This window comes from Loxodonta africana, chromosome 25 (assembly GCF_030014295.1).
Source record: "Loxodonta africana isolate mLoxAfr1 chromosome 25, mLoxAfr1.hap2, whole genome shotgun sequence".
NCBI lineage: Eukaryota > Metazoa > Chordata > Mammalia > Proboscidea > Elephantidae > Loxodonta > Loxodonta africana.
The window spans coordinates 31,354,841-31,371,694 of record NC_087366.1 but is presented as its reverse complement, the minus strand read 5'-3'; the positions used below and the strand labels follow the sequence as shown (position 1 = coordinate 31,371,694).

The 16,854-nt window shown below is 40.6% G+C and overlaps 1 protein-coding gene across 1 annotated transcript in view; it reads right to left on the bottom strand.

The window, feature by feature from the left end:
* The window catches only part of GALNT2 (polypeptide N-acetylgalactosaminyltransferase 2), a 269,895-nt gene that overhangs the window by 37,608 nt on the left and 215,433 nt on the right, over positions 1 to 16,854 (bottom strand). The window contains exons 4-8 of the mRNA XM_003410890.4: positions 13,067 to 13,165; positions 12,715 to 12,782; positions 12,416 to 12,481; positions 5,205 to 5,326; positions 2,128 to 2,215 (exon numbers count right to left, since the gene is read on the bottom strand). Coding sequence (XP_003410938.1) covers positions 2,128 to 2,215; positions 5,205 to 5,326; positions 12,416 to 12,481; positions 12,715 to 12,782; positions 13,067 to 13,165 — 443 coding nt within the window. The remainder of the gene's footprint in view (positions 1 to 2,127; positions 2,216 to 5,204; positions 5,327 to 12,415; positions 12,482 to 12,714; positions 12,783 to 13,066; positions 13,166 to 16,854) is intronic.

Here is a 16,854-nt window from a genome sequence, read left to right as displayed (position 1 = left end):
TATTATTTATTTTATGAATTTAGTCCAAAGAGACTAATATAAGATTAGAACTGTGCTAAAAATATCATCCCTGCTTTTTGTCTAAAGGGCTTTCATAAAATGCTCATGGAGTGAGTCTGGCCTGTTTCTGACCCATGGAAGGCCTGTGCCCCCTGAAAAAGCACTCTGTGTCTCACATCTGCACAGGCACAAACAGCTGCTCTGCCAGGAAAAGGGCTCATGGAGTCTGGGCTCTTCAAGATACTGGGGAGGACTTCTAGATGCTCTAGACACAAAAGCTTTCTTGATAGGTTAGGACCTGCCCTCTGCGAAACCCAGAATATCTTAACTTCTCACCGTTTGTTATAATCCTTCCAGAATGTTAATCTTTCCCAGTGTTGGTCCCCTGAGCATGAACCCCCTCTTACTCAGGCCTCTGGTCACCATCACAGAACACAGCAGCAGGGAGCTGACTTCATGTCAGGCAATGCCCTCAGCACCTTCCAGGTTATGACGCCTTCAATCTCATACTCCCACCAAGGCAGGCACTACTGTGACATTTCTCCAGTAGGGAAGCTTAGGAACAGAGGGTGAGACAGCGGCTCAGCCCGAGCGAGGCAGCTCTGGGAGCTGAGGGAGGGGCTGGCCAGCCCCCTGTGCAGAGGACCATGAGCCTGCAGCTTGCTGAACAGCCCCAGAAGTCTGTCTTTTAAGGCTGGTGCCTGATTTTACAGTTTCGCAGTCATCTTTTCTCACGTGAGACTGTCAGCTGACCCTCTGTTTGTATGTCTGTCTGGTGCAGTCCATTTGCTTTTAATCAGCTCAAAATGTTTAGAGGTGGGAAAGAAAGCTCATGTTTTACATAAAGACACTGGGCTACTTTTAACGAGTGAATTACAAACACATACGGCAAGACTGTTGCAGCTTTCCCTTTGTTAGGGCGGTCTTTGCTCACCTCTTGGACCTCAGCTATGTTTTTACAGGAGAGGCTGCCAAGCAGCCGAGTGTCAGAGAGTGAAGCGTTGATCAGTGGGCTAGTGGAGTCGATGGGGCCTGGGTCCTGCACAGACCCTGGGGCACCAGTGACAGCTCGTCAGAGCCAGACAGAACACAACTGGCTCCTCGTGGTGCTGGGCAGTCTGACCCCAACTGGCACTATGAAACACCTGTATGAGACCAGCAATTTCATGTGTGCTGGGACCCTGAAGGCCCACAGGTCCCTTCAGGGCTCTGAGAACTCAGAACCACTTTTGTATTTATACTAAGATGTTACATGCCTCTTTCAGAAGCACACAGTGGGGTGTTCCACAGGCACCTGACATGTGATGCCGTCACTCTGGTAAATAATGGAATGTACACTCACAAGTTCTGTGTTTTAGCGATTTCTCGACATTCACTTCTAGTATAGTACGTGTTGATGGATATAGGCACATAAGCAAAAGCTCTCTGGGGCCTTCAATCATTTTTTACGAGGGAAAAGACTGCATCAGACAAATCACTTGGGGCCTCTGTGGAGGGTGGGTGTGAGGGGGACAAATGTTGTAGTCTTTTAGACAAAAGATGACCCAGATTTGAGGTAGGACAACAGTGGTGGGAACCAGGAGGAGGGGTCAACAGCCAAGTCATATGTAAGGAGTAAAAACCAGCAGGATTATGTGGAGAGAAGGGACCAGGGATGACTCCAGGGGTCAAACTGGATGATCAGGGAGATGGCCCCACCACAAAGAGACACAGGATATTAGAGAAGAGCTGGTGTGAGGACAGAAGGCAAACAGTGGCTCTAGCCCCTCAACTCAACAAATCCTCTGCTCCACAAGCTGCTCCACACACTGCAGCCCAGTGTTCGTGTCTCCTCAGCCCAGACCACTACAGGGAACAATCATCTCTGACAAAAATGGCACCATGCTGGCTACTGAGCCAAATGTTTCACAAAAGCAACAGAAGGGCAAAGAGAAAAGAAAAGACACGCAGGAAGTTCTTTAAGAAAGGCTGCTTTTCTCTCGCTCTATGAAGTGCTCCTTGTCAAGAACATAAAAGCTCCTTACTCATGTGCACACACTGTCACGTGAGAGCTGGGGGCACAGCTCAGATGCACATATGGACAGAGAGGGCAGAGCAGGCTAACCCTCGTCCCATACTGACACCTACCACCTTTCAGGTCAGCAGACGCTCCCACATACTGGAAGTTATCCATATTAATGACATCAATGATGGGTGACACAACCCGAGTCCTGTCCTAAAAAACGGAAAGAGAAAAGATAAAAACAGTCATCACACATACAAACCCACCCCACAAAAAGAAGGAATTTTTACCAGTCGCAGTGTAGAACCAACAAATACACATTCTATAGCACTTCCATTAAGTCTACATTCCTCATCCCAAGTAAGCTCTTTCTTAACAAGCAGGAAAAAATGTACATAAAACAAATAGAAGGCAAGAGGAATGACAAAAGGCTAAACGTAATATTAATGATATCATTTCTAACTGCCACCCTAGGCTGTTTGGGAGTCCCAACCCTCCCATCAAAGCACCTTTGCTCCTCACCCTCATACAGATATATTACTTTCTGGGTGAAAGGGGTCAAGAGCATGACTGCATGAAGCAAATGACTGACAGAGAGAAGATGGTCATGCGTTCTGAATGGCACAGGCATTATCTGCCTGACTGAAGGCAAGGACCGCACCCACATTTCCTAGGCCCCTCTCTGTGTTCCCTACATGTAACATTTACAACCACAGGGCGGCTTTCATTTAGATACAATCTAAGCTCAATCTTACTGAAACACCAGTCATTTGTTAGCTGCAGTTAACTTCAGGGATGGTACAGTAAGTATGAACTCACTTCTAAGACATCTACCTACACAACAAAAAGTAGGAAGAGGTTTCTACAGGCGTGTGTGTGTGTGTGTGTGTGTGTGCAATGTGGAGAGTATCAATACAATTATAGCAGAAGGCAAACTGAATAAACTGCAGGCTTCCATATTCTCAGTCTGCCTAGAAATTAGTTTTTCCTAGAATGGGCCATTTCTTTGTGGCATGTTGTCATTGTTCTGATAAGAGTGTGTGAACACAGGCCTTTTAACTTCTCTATTTTTTTTTTTTTAATTCCTTTCAACTTGAATGACTAAGTGGCGGGAGTCACTGTGAGACTGCCTCATGCTGACCTTCAACAAAGGGGTAAGTGCTTTTCTTGAGCCATTTAAAGAACTCTTATTAGCCAGAAGAAGAAAAAAAAAATTACTGAAAGAATCAAGCAGAGATAAGAGCGTAATAAATCAGAAGAAAAAACTTATATCATGAAGTTCCAATACCACCCAGGTGTAAATTTTCACAGAAAAGTAAACCATGTGGTGCATTGAGAGCAGAGACCACAATAGGGCAGAAGATCAGGCACTTAAAGATAAATGGTTGGTGGTTTAAAAAGCTTTCATTTATCGAGTATCTACCATATATTTTTTCTTTTTTACCATATATGCCTGACATTGTGCTAAGCTTTGAGGATACCAGAATCAATAACAGATTTCTTGCCCTCAAAGAGCTTGAAGTATGGCAGGGAGCCAAATTAATCAATGCTATAGCAAGAATGCTGTGCTGTCATGGTCAGGAAGATAGTATATATGCCACATATTTGAAAGGGAAAGTATAGCCTCACCAGGGAGCTAAAAGAGCAGCAGTAAACGTAAGATGGAGGGACCTGAAATAGGGCCGCACCAAGGACCTTAATTAGAAGGACACTGCTGGCCGGGCCAGTCCCAAGGAACAGACCTTTACAAATTCCATTCATTCATTCAACTGGCAAATATTTATTCAGCTTCCACTCCTTGGAAGGCACTGTGCTTGGTGATAGAACTCACTCAGCAGGCTCAGCTGCCAGCTGTGGGCCCTTCCATCTAGAGAAAGAGATGTCCATTTGCTGCGCAGCTCACTTTATCTAAACAAATTCCTAGTGGGCTCTATGGAGGGATGAATAGAATCAGTCCAACATGCACAGAGTTATTGGGACGAAGCCTAGAACACTAACTAACCATAAGATTCTGATATCCTTTGTGTCCGTGGGACAAGAATGAACCCAGCAAGGTCGGCATTAAAGAGGAACAAAATTCTTCTTGCCTGGCTCAGTCTGGACCTGGGCACGGGGGTCAAAGACTATACTCTGCTTTACTTCTAAGGCCACTTCATTTATTTTTGTTTCTTTGGATAAGACCAGAATTGGTGAAAATTAATATCCTCAATACTTTTTTGTCCCTAAGCTCAAGGTGGTGGTGGTGTTTTTTAAATAGTTCCAAGAATCACATTACAGAAGAATGTGGCCTTTCCAGGCTTTACCACCATGCTGGCACCTTTTGTGTCGGCTGTGCTCTACTGGGAGGCAGCCTGGTAGGAAGAGAAGTCACCTGGTGCATAAAAAGCACCTAGCACTCAATAAATAATACTTAATATGTTTAGGAAAACACTAGTAACTTGTGGTTATTTAGTCATTCGTGACTCACTGCTCCTCAACTGCCTCCTGTTTTGCTACAGCTTCATTGTGTATTTCTACAGCACTTTCATTAAGTCTACACTCCTCACCGGGAGTAAGCTCTTTCTTAGTAGGAAGGATAGAAAGTAAATAAAACAAGTAGAAGGTAAGAGAAATGACAAAAGGCTAAATGTAGTATTAGTGATATTGTTTCTAGAACACAAAAGGTACCAAGGATAGGCATGGATCAACCCCTGACATCCTTCAACCAGTCACCCTGTGGTCACCATACCCCCCACTCCCACCAAGCCCTCCTCTGAATAGGTCTGGAAGCTGGTCTGGCCATTTTCAGGACGAGGGGAGCACCACTGGGGGTGATGAACCTACCGTCCTCCTTGAGAGCAGAGAGGGCAGCCAAAGCAGAGGCTTCCCCAGCATTCCTCCTCAGATATGAGCAGTAAACACACTGCACTTACTAGGGGCCACTTACTTCTCTAAGCACTGGCTGCTTTTAAGCTCAGTGAGTTGATTTCAAAGCTGCAGGCAGTAAGGAAGATTCTCCCAAGAAAACAGCTGCCTTAAACTACTCAAGGTTTCACCAGCCTCTGGTGGCCCTTGCCTCTACTTGTGACTTTTTTTCCTGGGGGTAGATTCTTACAGTGAATAAAATGCCCTCTAAACAAATGATCCAAAGGCACTGTTTCCTCTCCAGCATCAAGGAAAGCCACAGAGGAGCCCCCACCCTTTCCCTGGGCCCCTCCCTCACCTCAGCTACCCTCTCAAGGAGGGGCTCCAGCCATCGCTCGTTGCATTCACAGTGACTATCCAGGAAGGTCAGGACCTTGGCCTGGGCAGCATCAGCCCCACGTACCCGTGAGCGCATCAAGCCTGTGGAAGAGAATTCAAAAGCCCATCAGGGGAGAGAGCTTGCAACGCTTGAGAAATGGAGACCAGAGCATACACCCGGCCTCTGTGCCTGTACCACCCCTCCCAGCGATCAGCCCTCTGCTGGGCAATCTTCCCCAAACTTGTCTGGTGGGATCAATACTGCCCTGTGGTTACAAGGTAGAGCTCTGTTAAGATGATTTTTGTTTTCTTAAAGCAACTGAATGACCGGGAGGACAACTTTCTAAGAGCTACTGTCTTCTGAAAAAGGCTTTTACATAAGTGAAGTCTCCTTTATGGAGCAACCGTAATGAGGAACTTTTTAAACCCCTTTGCTCTGAAACTGCAAGAGAGTCTCCTAATTAACGGAGCCAAGGAAGGTGTCACCCAGGCACTTGAAATGTGAATGGTGATAATTTTAATGGTGATAATTTAATGGTTAACAATGTTGCAAATCTTTGTCTTCTAAGACTTATCACAAATAATATAAGTGACAAAGTGCAGCTGTCTGGCTTTTACACAAAATTAGTTTCATTATTGGTCAAATTGTACAGCCTATATACTTGTGATCTGTTAATGATATACATTTTTCATTATCACACAAAGTCTTATTATAAAGAGTACATTTATCCCAGGATGTGGTCATAAAAAGCTTTTGCTATGTATAGAAAACTAAACCAAACCCATTGCTCTCAAGTCGATTCTGAGTCATAGTGACCCTATAAGACAGTGCAGAACTGCTTCATAGGGTTTCCAAGGAGTAGCTGATGGATTTGAACTGTCGACCTTTTGGTTAGCAGCCAAGTTCTTAACCACTATGCCACCAGGGCTCCTGGGTTTTATATATGAAGATGAGGCTACTATTCACAATCAGTGAGGACAAGTATTTCAAGTTCTTTTTTAAACAGTCAAAAGTTTAGAATTTGAATCCATCTAAGTTAGTGGGAGGAACCCTGGTGGCACAGTGGTTAAACATTCAGCTGCTAACAGAAAAGTTGGCAGTTCAAACCCACCAGCCACTCTGCAGGAGAAAGATGTGGTGGTCTGCTTCCGTACATATTTACAGCCTTGGAAACCCTATGGGGCAGTTCTACTCTGTCCTATAGGATCGCTATGAATTGGAATTGACTCAACGGCAATGGGCTTCATTTGGTTTAGTTTAAGTTACAGAGGCTTGGTAAATACCTCAGTTCTTCCATAGAAACCCAAAGGATCATATTTAGGAATATAGGCTATGTCTCAGGATTAAGGGATTCACTCAGAATTAGTGGCAAATCCTAACATACACACCCTAGCAAAGTACAAAGACAAGCCTATATAGATTCAAAGAGATCAGCCAGTAACTTAATTGCTCAATAGAAAAAAAGTCAACACTCTTTACAGGAAGATAACAGAATCCAGTGTTTCTAGATCATATCATCCACAATATGCATTAAAAGATAAAAAAATCACTAGACAAGAAGAAGCAAGAAAATATGACCCATACCCAAGAGGAAAAAAAAGCCAATAGAAGCTCACCCTGAGGTGACCCAGATTTTGGAGTTAGCAGATGAGGACTTTAAATCGCTATTATAATTACATTAAAAAACTCAAAGGAAACAATGATCATAACAGGTGAACAGATGGGAGATTTCAGCAGATAAAAAGTTTAATGAAAATTGTAGAACTGAAAGATACAATTTTAAAATGAACAATTCACTGATTGAGCTTAACAGCAGATTGGAGATACTGGAGGATCAATGAGCTTAAAGATGGATCAACAGAAATTAACCTATCTAATGAGCAAAGTAACAAACTGTAAGGGAAAAAAAGCCTAGGTGATCTATGTGTTACTATCAAATGGTACAACATATATGCAACTGGAGTCCAAGAAGGGGAAGAAAGAAAAATGAGGCCGAAAAATAATACGCAAAGAAATAAAAAGCTGCTAATTTCCAAATTTTGATGAAAAATATCGTCTTCTATATTCAAGGGGACAGCAAACCCCAAGCAGAAAAAATATAAAGAAAACCAAATTTAGTACATCACAGACACACTGCTAAGAATCAAAGACAAAGTGAAAATACAGAAAGCAGACAGAGGAAATGACTCATAACATACAAAGGAACAACAATACAAATGATGATAAAATTATGAACAGAAAAATACAGTTTAGAAGATACTGGAATGACATTTGTAATATGCTGAGAGAAAATTAACTCAGAATTCTATTCAGAGAAATATTCCTCAGTAATGAAGGAGAAATAAAGACTCTTTAGATAAACATAATCTGAGAGACATCATCACCAGTAAGACTATAAGAAAAGAAATACTAAAGAAGGTGTTTTGGTGGCTGAAGGGAAATGACATTAGATGAAAACTAGAATCTATGGAAAGGATTGAAGATATTAGAAACTGTAAATATGAGAATAAAAACTTAACAGTCTATACATACTTCCTTTTCTTAAATTCTTTAAAAGATAACTAATTATTTAAAACAAAAATTTTTAACACTTATAACATATGTGGAAGAAAAACAGATGATAGCAATAGTATTTAGGACAAGGAATAGGGAATGGAATTAAAACTATTACAAGATTCTTACATTTTATGTAAAGTGGTATGATACTGACTCTGAAGTTCACTATTATAAGCTAAGGAGGTATAATGTAATTCTCAGACCAACCACTAAAAAAAATACTGCAAGAAGAATTAAAATAGAGCATTAAAAATATAAGCAATCCATCCGAAAGAAGGCAGGAAAGTAAGAACAGAGGAACAAAATACACATTGGACAAGTGGAAAACATACAGCAAAATAGTAGGCCCAAGATCAACCATATCAACAAATATATCAGATGTAAATGGACTAAATGCTCCAAATAAATGGAAAAGATTGTTAGACTAGACTGGAAAAAAAAAAAAAGAGCAAAATCTAGCTATAATTCATAAGAAACAAACCTTAGATATAAATACACAGATATTTTAAAAGAATGGAAAGAGATAGACCAAGTAAAAAACGTAAGAGAACTGGTATAGCTTTATCAATATTGGACAAAGTAGACTTAGAGACAAAGATTATTACCAGAGATAGAGACATTTCATAATGATAATAAGGTCAATTCATTAGTAAGATATAATAATCCTGAATGTGTGTGTGTATAATCACAGAGCTTTAAAATACATGAAAGCAAAAACTGTCAGAATAAATGGGGAAATACAGGTAGCCCCAACTTGCGGCATATTTAAGTTATGACGAACTGCACTTACAACCATCAGTGTATCTGGAACATTGCATCTTCCTGGGAGGAAGTTATGGGAAAATGTATGCAGGGGATATGGAAAAAATTGCTGAGTTATGTGAATGTGCTTCAAAAGCATTTGATCGGGATAATATGATGAAGGAGATCGCTTTGGAAAAATAGGCCGTGTGGCAAGAACGCTGAATTTAGAACTCGATATCGCTGGAGTGGAACAGCTCACAGATCACAAAGAAGGGGAATTGACAGATCAGGGCTTAATGGATTTTGAAGAAGAAAGATGCTAAAGAAAGATAATGAGGAAAAGGAAAAGGAGAAGTTGTCAAAAAATCTTACAGTAAAAGCAGATTTACTGGAGTTTTTTCTAAACTAAATCACAGGCTTCAGTTACTTGAAAACATGGACCCAAATGCTGATTGCTTTGCTAAAGTCAACAGGCAGATTCAGGAAGCAATGAGAAGTTACCAAGAAATACATGAAGAAAAAAAGAAAAGGATGATACAAACAACTCTCACTAATTTGTTGACCAGACACGTCATCTCTATTCTCAAGGAAAATCCAGATGATCCAGAACCTTCCGTAAGAGGAGTTACTACCATGACTTACAAAATGCCAACATCATTCTTCATTGTCAGAGTAAATTTTTATAGTTTGTCTATTTTTTTATGTATGCATATATGTATTAAAATATATCTGTAAGGTTTCAACCCCTAAAGACAAATAAAGGTTTAATTTATAAAGATACTGATAATAAAAGAAAATACTAATGAAAAATTAAAAAAAAAAAAAAGAAATGAGGTATTCGACTTACATCAGAACTGACTTACGATGGAATGGAACCCTGTCATAAGTCAGGGACTATCTGTAAACAAATCCTCAATCATAACTGACGATTTTAACACCCATCTCTCAGTAACTGATAGAAATAAGTAAACAGAATAATCAATGACAACTATATGAAAAGCACTATGGCCCATGTTGGTCTAATTTATATGTATACAACACCACACCCAAGAACTTCAGAATATATATTCTTTAAAGTGCATCTGGAATCATCTTCAAAACAGATCATATCCTAGGTCATAAAAATGTAAAAATTTCAAAATATTGAAATCTTACAGTGTCTGTTCTCTAAAAACATAGAATTAAATTAGAAATCAATAAATAAAAGATATTTTAAAATGCTCAAATATCTGGAAAATAAGGAACACACTCTAAATAACCCATGAGTCAAAGCAGAAATCACAAAGGAAATTAGAAAATATTTCAAACTAAACTATAATGAAAATATATCAAAATTGGTGGGATGCAGGTGAAGTAGTGCTTAGACAGAAATTTGTAGCTTTAAATGTTTATATTCAAAAAACAATACCAGCAATTAAATTTGTACCTTCAGAAGCTAGAAAAAGTAAAGCAAATAAAACCCAAAGTAGAAGGAAATATAAGATAATAATATAAGACAAGATAATAAAGATAAGAGCAAAAAACAACAAAATAGAAAGCATGGGGGGGAAGAATATTAATAAAGTTAAGCATTGGCTTCTTTTAAAGAAAAAAAACATGAATTACTTAAAGTACTGAAAGAAGGGATACTTGAGGTATTAAAAAGATAATGACGGAATATCATAAACAACTTATGTCAATAAATTTTAAAATTTGATGAAATGGACAAATATCCTGAAAGACACAAATTATCAAAACTGACATAAAAAGAAACAGAAAATCTAAATAGCCTTATATCTATTAAAGAGATGGAATTCATTATCAAAACCTTTCCACAAAGAAAACTCCTAGAATAGATGGCTTCACTGGTTAATTTATCAAATATTTAAGGAATAAATAAGTTATTACACAAAAATCTTTCATAAAATAAAAGAACAGAGAACACTTCTTGTTTTATAACCCTGACATCAAAACTTCAGACACACATTATAAGAAAACTACCAGCCAATGTTTTCATGAACCTAGACATAAAAATCCTTAACAAAATATTAGCAAATCCAACCCAGTAATATGCAGAAAAGGATAACACATCATGGCCAAGTGGGGCTTATGTCAGAAAGGCAAGGCTAGTTTAACATTTGAAAATCAATCAGTGAATTTCACCGTATCCACAGACTGAAAAAGAAATACCATCTGATCATCTTGATAAATGCAGGAAAAAAGACTGAACTTATTGTGAATATGGCTCTGGCCCTCCAGCTGCCATTAAAGAGCTGTGTGTTCTTGGGCAGGTCACTTAAACCCTCTGCAGTTTAATACTTTCATCGTAAAATGAGATACAAGAACTAGGCCTTCAGCCTTCAAAGTGCATCAAAATCATCTAAGCAGTTTTTTCAAAATGTAGATGCCCCCGTCCCAGGCTTAAAATTCCAGAAATATTTATTCCGTTGGGGGTGGGGCCAAGGCATGGTCTTAAATTCCCCAGATAATTCACTGGTACAATAAAATTCCCGGCACTAATAGTTAGGGAAGGCTCCTCCTTTACTGCCACATTTTACAGAATGGACTTACCCATTTATCTAGTAGCATCACTGTAAGTACCAGTGCTTATGTTTAAAATGCATGAGATCTAAAAGGAAGGAGACCCTTGAAAAAGAAATACGTGTGTGTGTGTGTGTTTTCTCACTCAACTACCTCATACTTCATTTATTCATTTATTCCACAATCTGGCTTCCCATGAACTCCCTCTCCAAAACCAACACATAAGTAATCTTTCTTTTATCACTTTTCCTTTTCAGGTGGTGGGGTGACAGACATTCTGGGTTTGAATTCATGAAGTTATTTATTTAGGTTGTTTAAGGGCAAAAATAATGCAGTAGATCCCAGATTTTAGTTTATTCTAAGCTTAGGAGGCTGATGTTTGTCCCCAAGGAGAACCTGCTAAGGGACAAGGCCTATCCCATTGCTCATGTATCTCGAACAACTGGGTTGATGATCTTAGTTTGTTAAAACGTGATGATGGCATTGCCCAAACAGGCTCAATCACATTATTGGTTAATTAGATTTTTGCTGAGAAAAAAAATGCTCCCATCGGAACACACTGACCAAGGAACACAACCACCGCTCCAGGATCAACAGTGTCACCCTCATATAGCCAAAATGACACATGTTCTAAAGCTTTGCAACTTTCTTACACTGGAAGATTTCTTCGGCCCACAGGGGAGCCTAGAATGCAGCCACTAAGCTCTGTACCAGCAGCACTGAGCATTAATTACCTTGTGATTTTAACTTCCTCTCCGGATACTTGAAAGCTACCCTTTCCCCTTTAGAGTCTTTCCTACAACTGCCAGTAGACTCGATGAGCCCAGCTTCAGCACAGAGGAAACTGACAACAGTTTTGACTTTGGTGTTTGCAAAATTGAATAAGCATGTAATTGATGTGCTCTTTCCCTTTTGGGATGATTCATCTTCAGGAGGCTGTCAAACGTGAATCCCAGTTATTTTATCAGATGCCTGGAGCATGCAGTCATTAATCTTCATGTTACTAAATCTTTGTTTTTCTTCTAAATTCTAATACTCAAGGGGCTACTGACTCATAAAGACGTCCCAGGTTGTTAAATAAAGAGAGAAGCCAATTTTCTAAATACATAAATAAAAATGTAATCTGCACTCTTGCCTTAGTATATACAAGTTTCAATTAGTTCAGCTTTAACATCCTTTCCAAGTTTGCCTGGAAGAAGGCTCTCAAGTGGCTCTGGTAGAGAGAGGTACAAGGACATGGAAATGAAAAAAAAAAAAAGCCTAGGCAATTAACTGTTTTTTTAGCTGAAATATTTCTTTAACTTATTACTGGGTTCAGGATTAACTCAGAATTCAGCTGCCTTGGTACTGAATGAAAGAAAGAGTCTTACCTTCTCGCCGATCATTTCTAAGAACCCGCACTTTCTCAATTTTTCCCAGGAGAGCCCCATCCTCAGCTAGGCAAAGAAAAGAAACAGCATTCTGAGCATCAAGGTTTAACAGAGGTGTTTTGCGCTCAAGCACAGTAATTCTTGATCATACAACGCCTGATTGCCCCAGTAGGGCCATTCCAGAGGCATCTCTTCTTTCTATCGCCCCTATCTCTGGCCTCTTCATCATTCATCTGCACCCACAGGTAAGGAAGGCTGGTAGCAAAAAGGGCAAAACTTGAGAGAGATATCAGACTTACGATCATTGCTGTAGTCATCCACCAAGATGATTTCTTTTATGAGGTGAGGTGGGCTTTTCTTAAGCACACTGAGAAGACAAAATGATAAAGGCTGTCAGGCCTTTGTGGGTATAACTTGGGGTATAAGCTCTCATATCTTTGACCCCAAGTCCTTGCCAGAAGAGCTGTCAGTACTTCCTTGTCCTGAATAGTCAGAATCAACTCGATGGCAATGGGTTTTTGTTTTTTTTTTGTGTGTGTGTGTGCCCACCGACAGCCCTGGTCTGGCTGCGCCTGGACCCATGGCCCCATGCCCAGCATCCCTCAGGTACTGCCTCCAATAGCTGCATAGGTGGGCAACGCTTGGCCTCACCTGACCACTGTCCTCAGCAAGGCTGATCTGGCTTCATTGTGAAATGTGATCACCACGCTGGTGGCCGGGAGGCCCACCCGCCATTGCTTCCGCTGACACCTGAAGGAAGAGAAAAGCCATATTCTGAATAACATGCAAGACCCTTTGGGGGATGAGCAGATGAGGCTGCTAAGATGGACTGTCTATGATTGTATTATTATTTGCAAAAGTCACTGGCCTTTCTGAGATAAAATGCCAAGGGGACATAAGGAGACAGAAAAACACATCTGGAGCTACATTTTAAAAGATGAAAGATTTCAGTGAAAAGTAACATATTGCTAATATGTTTCTAACACACTAAGAAAAAGAAGTGTTTTAAAATAGTGAAGTTCCTTTTATACCCATGTGCAGACACACCTCAATAGATGTGCCTTTCACAATTTACAGTGGTTATTTGAGTGGTGGAACCAACTGTGTGTTGCTGCTTTCTCTTCTGTTTGCCTGTTTTCTAATCTGTCTACCACAAGTGTGTAGTATTTATATGATTTTTGGGGACCTGGCTCTCACCAACAACACCAGCACCAGTGCCCACACTCCCTTATCCTGGGCAGCAAGGTTCCCTTTCCCTCACCCTGCCAGGCCATCTCCAAATTTCACAAATGAAGGTGTGCAAGCTGAAGTGGGGGATGAGGGTATGGAACAATGGGACCTGAACCTGTCACCTCTGTTGACTCTGAATAATACTGAAAAGAACTCTGGTGTTATCTTTGAGTAAGGCTGACTCAGGGGCTTGGCCTATAAAGTATGAGAAGATTACAATAGGGCACTTCTGAAGTTTGGTCTCCACAGACAGAGACAAGATTGGATGGGCACTGAATGGTTATATTTCAAATCAGGACTCTGATAGCTGTAAGTTGAAGATGTTGGAGTATTATACAGTAGAGACAAAAATAACCCATAAAGGTAGGATTGGGCTCAGCAGACTGAATTACCACAGTCTCTTCCTCATCACCCAAGTCAATGGCCTTTAACAGGGCCAAAAGACTTTAAGAATGTTGACCAGAGAATCCTGATAGAATACTGTACCTTCTGAGGATTGCTGGAAAGAGTCAAACTGTGGTTTGAGTGCATTTAGCTACTAAATTGATGTTGCTACCAATACCCATTTGGAAAAGGGGATGGGGTGGAGAGCGAAAATATCTTTGACCTCAGGGACATCATTTCTGAACTGTCAAGCTTAATACCAGTGGTTGAGAGGATGAAGAAGCCTGGCTTGTACCACCAAGGACCTGCTGGTCTTCCACCACGTGGAGGGTCCCTGTGTGCCAACACCCTCATCTGTGAGTACTGTCCACCACTCTGGAGCTGACACAACCACCAACGGTTTCCAAGAAGCTAAAAACGTTCCAGGAGACCGATGCATTTTTAAAAAACTTGTTTTATTCTTTAGCTTTTAATGCAGTTTACCACAGTCATGAATTATCTGCTCCCAGAATGAAAAATAATATCTATCTTAAGTGAGAATCAGGGAAAAGGAGAGAGAAGACAGAATCTTTGGAGCACAGCCACTGGTAAAAAAAAGTTTAAGTAGTTATGGACTGAAGTGAACTTTCAACAGCTGCTGGATGGTGACCAGCAGTTGCACACGAACGGGTGCACCTTAGAGGAAAATAGTCAATAAACCCACTGCCGTCAAGTCGATTCCAACTCATAGCGACCCTAGAGGACAGAGTAGAACTGCCCCGTAGAGTTTCCAAGGAGAGCCTGGTGGATTCGAACTGCTGACCTTTTGGTTAGCAGCTGCAGTACTTAACCACTATGCCACCAGGGTTTCAATATTCAATAGGCAATAATACTCACTAATGATCCGGATTTTTTTTTTTTTTTTTCACTAATGATCCGGATTTTGTCGGGTTTATTTTTTGTGTATTTTAATGATCCGGAAAAACTACTTTAGATAAGCAAATTTTGAAAACGAGCCAGAGAAGCAAAGCAATTAAAAAGCAATAATGTCAGAGTCACAAAGTGGGTTTTGTTTGTTCATCTTAGTTATATGGATAGCTTGATTTTAATTAATCATGAGAAAACTGCATAATATACCAGTAATTCTTGTTTGGAAAAAAAATGCATTCCGGAATTGACATTGTATCTCATTATAGCTCCTGATGGCTGTCTTTATTGACAAATAGACTGATAGGCTAGTTACTTTGCAGCCCCCACCCCACAAAAGCTCAAGAATTAGCACACTGCGTTAGATAAATGTGAAAAGCTGCAAGGTTCAACAGTAAACAAATTACCACGGAAAGTCATCTCCAAGAACCCAATCTGTAATGCTAATGAAATAAAAGCTCCATGATAGGCGGGAGCCTATATCCAAGGCAATTAGGTCCCAGTTAGCACAGCAAGAAGTGCTGAGCCAAGCAGACCTGTTCTGAGTGATTTACCGAACATGGGCTTATCCAGCCATGTAAGAATCTAAAAAGAGACAGAAGGAAGCATTTTTCATGCTTAAATCATAGTAAACTTAACTGATCCAATCACGTCCTATTCTCTCATTTCCTCTTCTCAGCAGGAAGACCAGTCTTCCAGGAGCATGTGGAAGTCTCCTGGGGCTTGGGAAGCATTTGTCAGAATACACAGGGCTGCTGCACTCATATGATTTTATTATAACTCCTCTACATATTCATAAGGCATCCAGTTTTGCTGGGAACTGGCAATCAGGAGACTTAAGAGGTATCCCATTTTTAAGGTGAAGAGGGGTAACGATAAAAACTGAGAGTCTTATTTCCGTCAGTTAGACTTGGTGAGTGTATATATGTATATGAATTCTGATAATAAGTCCCAACACTGAGGCAGCATGGGGTGGGTGGGGGGAGGCGGTATGAAGAATTGCTTTAAAAAGAAACAGCATAAAGTATGCATTTAAACAGCCAGGCCCCGGCTAAAACCCGTCTTTGCCACTGCAGAGGTGGTGCAGGAATGCCCAATGTAGTAACTAATCACAAGGAGGTGGCTGCTCGGGGACTTTCATACGTGAGTTTTCTTCGAGAATCAGGTAGAACCTGTAGTTTATTTGAAGTCAGCAGCAGGAAAAGTTAGCTTTGTTCTTCGAGGAGAATGGCTAAGCATGAAGACGAAGAGCCACACCTATAAGCAGTGAGGCTGAGGAGAGAGGAAGTGGCTTTGGGGTAGACTATGTGGGCCCGAGTTCACCAGATTTTCCAAAAGTCTAGCACTGAAACCGATCATTCTGGTAACTTCCTGTCTAGTAAAATGAATAGCTTAAAAACTGAAACACAGAGATCTTTTTTTAAATCCTTAATCTATTGCCAAATTTCTCTGCGATAGGATGGCTATCAATATCTGAACTTGCAACTGACTGAAAATGGGGAAAATGGCTAATCCAGACAGCAACGTACTCCTGAGCCTGTCTGGATGAAAGGGTTTATCCCTTGGGCAGATTTCTCTTTGATGCAGATGTTATAAGTGGGGTACACCAAGACACTGACGAAATCATCAATGCAGGCTCTTCAGACTGGGAAGGTAGGGCTCCTGGTTAATAATTTAGGGGCTGTTTTACAGCGCGGGGAGGGAAATAGCAATTTGTTTTGTACTCTCTCCCACAGTACATCATTCTCCATCCTCACTCCACCAGCCTTTATGTAAAGGGCCTCATGCAGTAACTTTGTTTACTAGCTGCGTCACATCATTCCTCATCTGCGAAATGGATGAATTCCACGGCCCTTACAAGTCTGGATGAGTACTGGTAAAATGAAATAAAGTGCAAGAAAAGGATCTTGAAAAGGGTA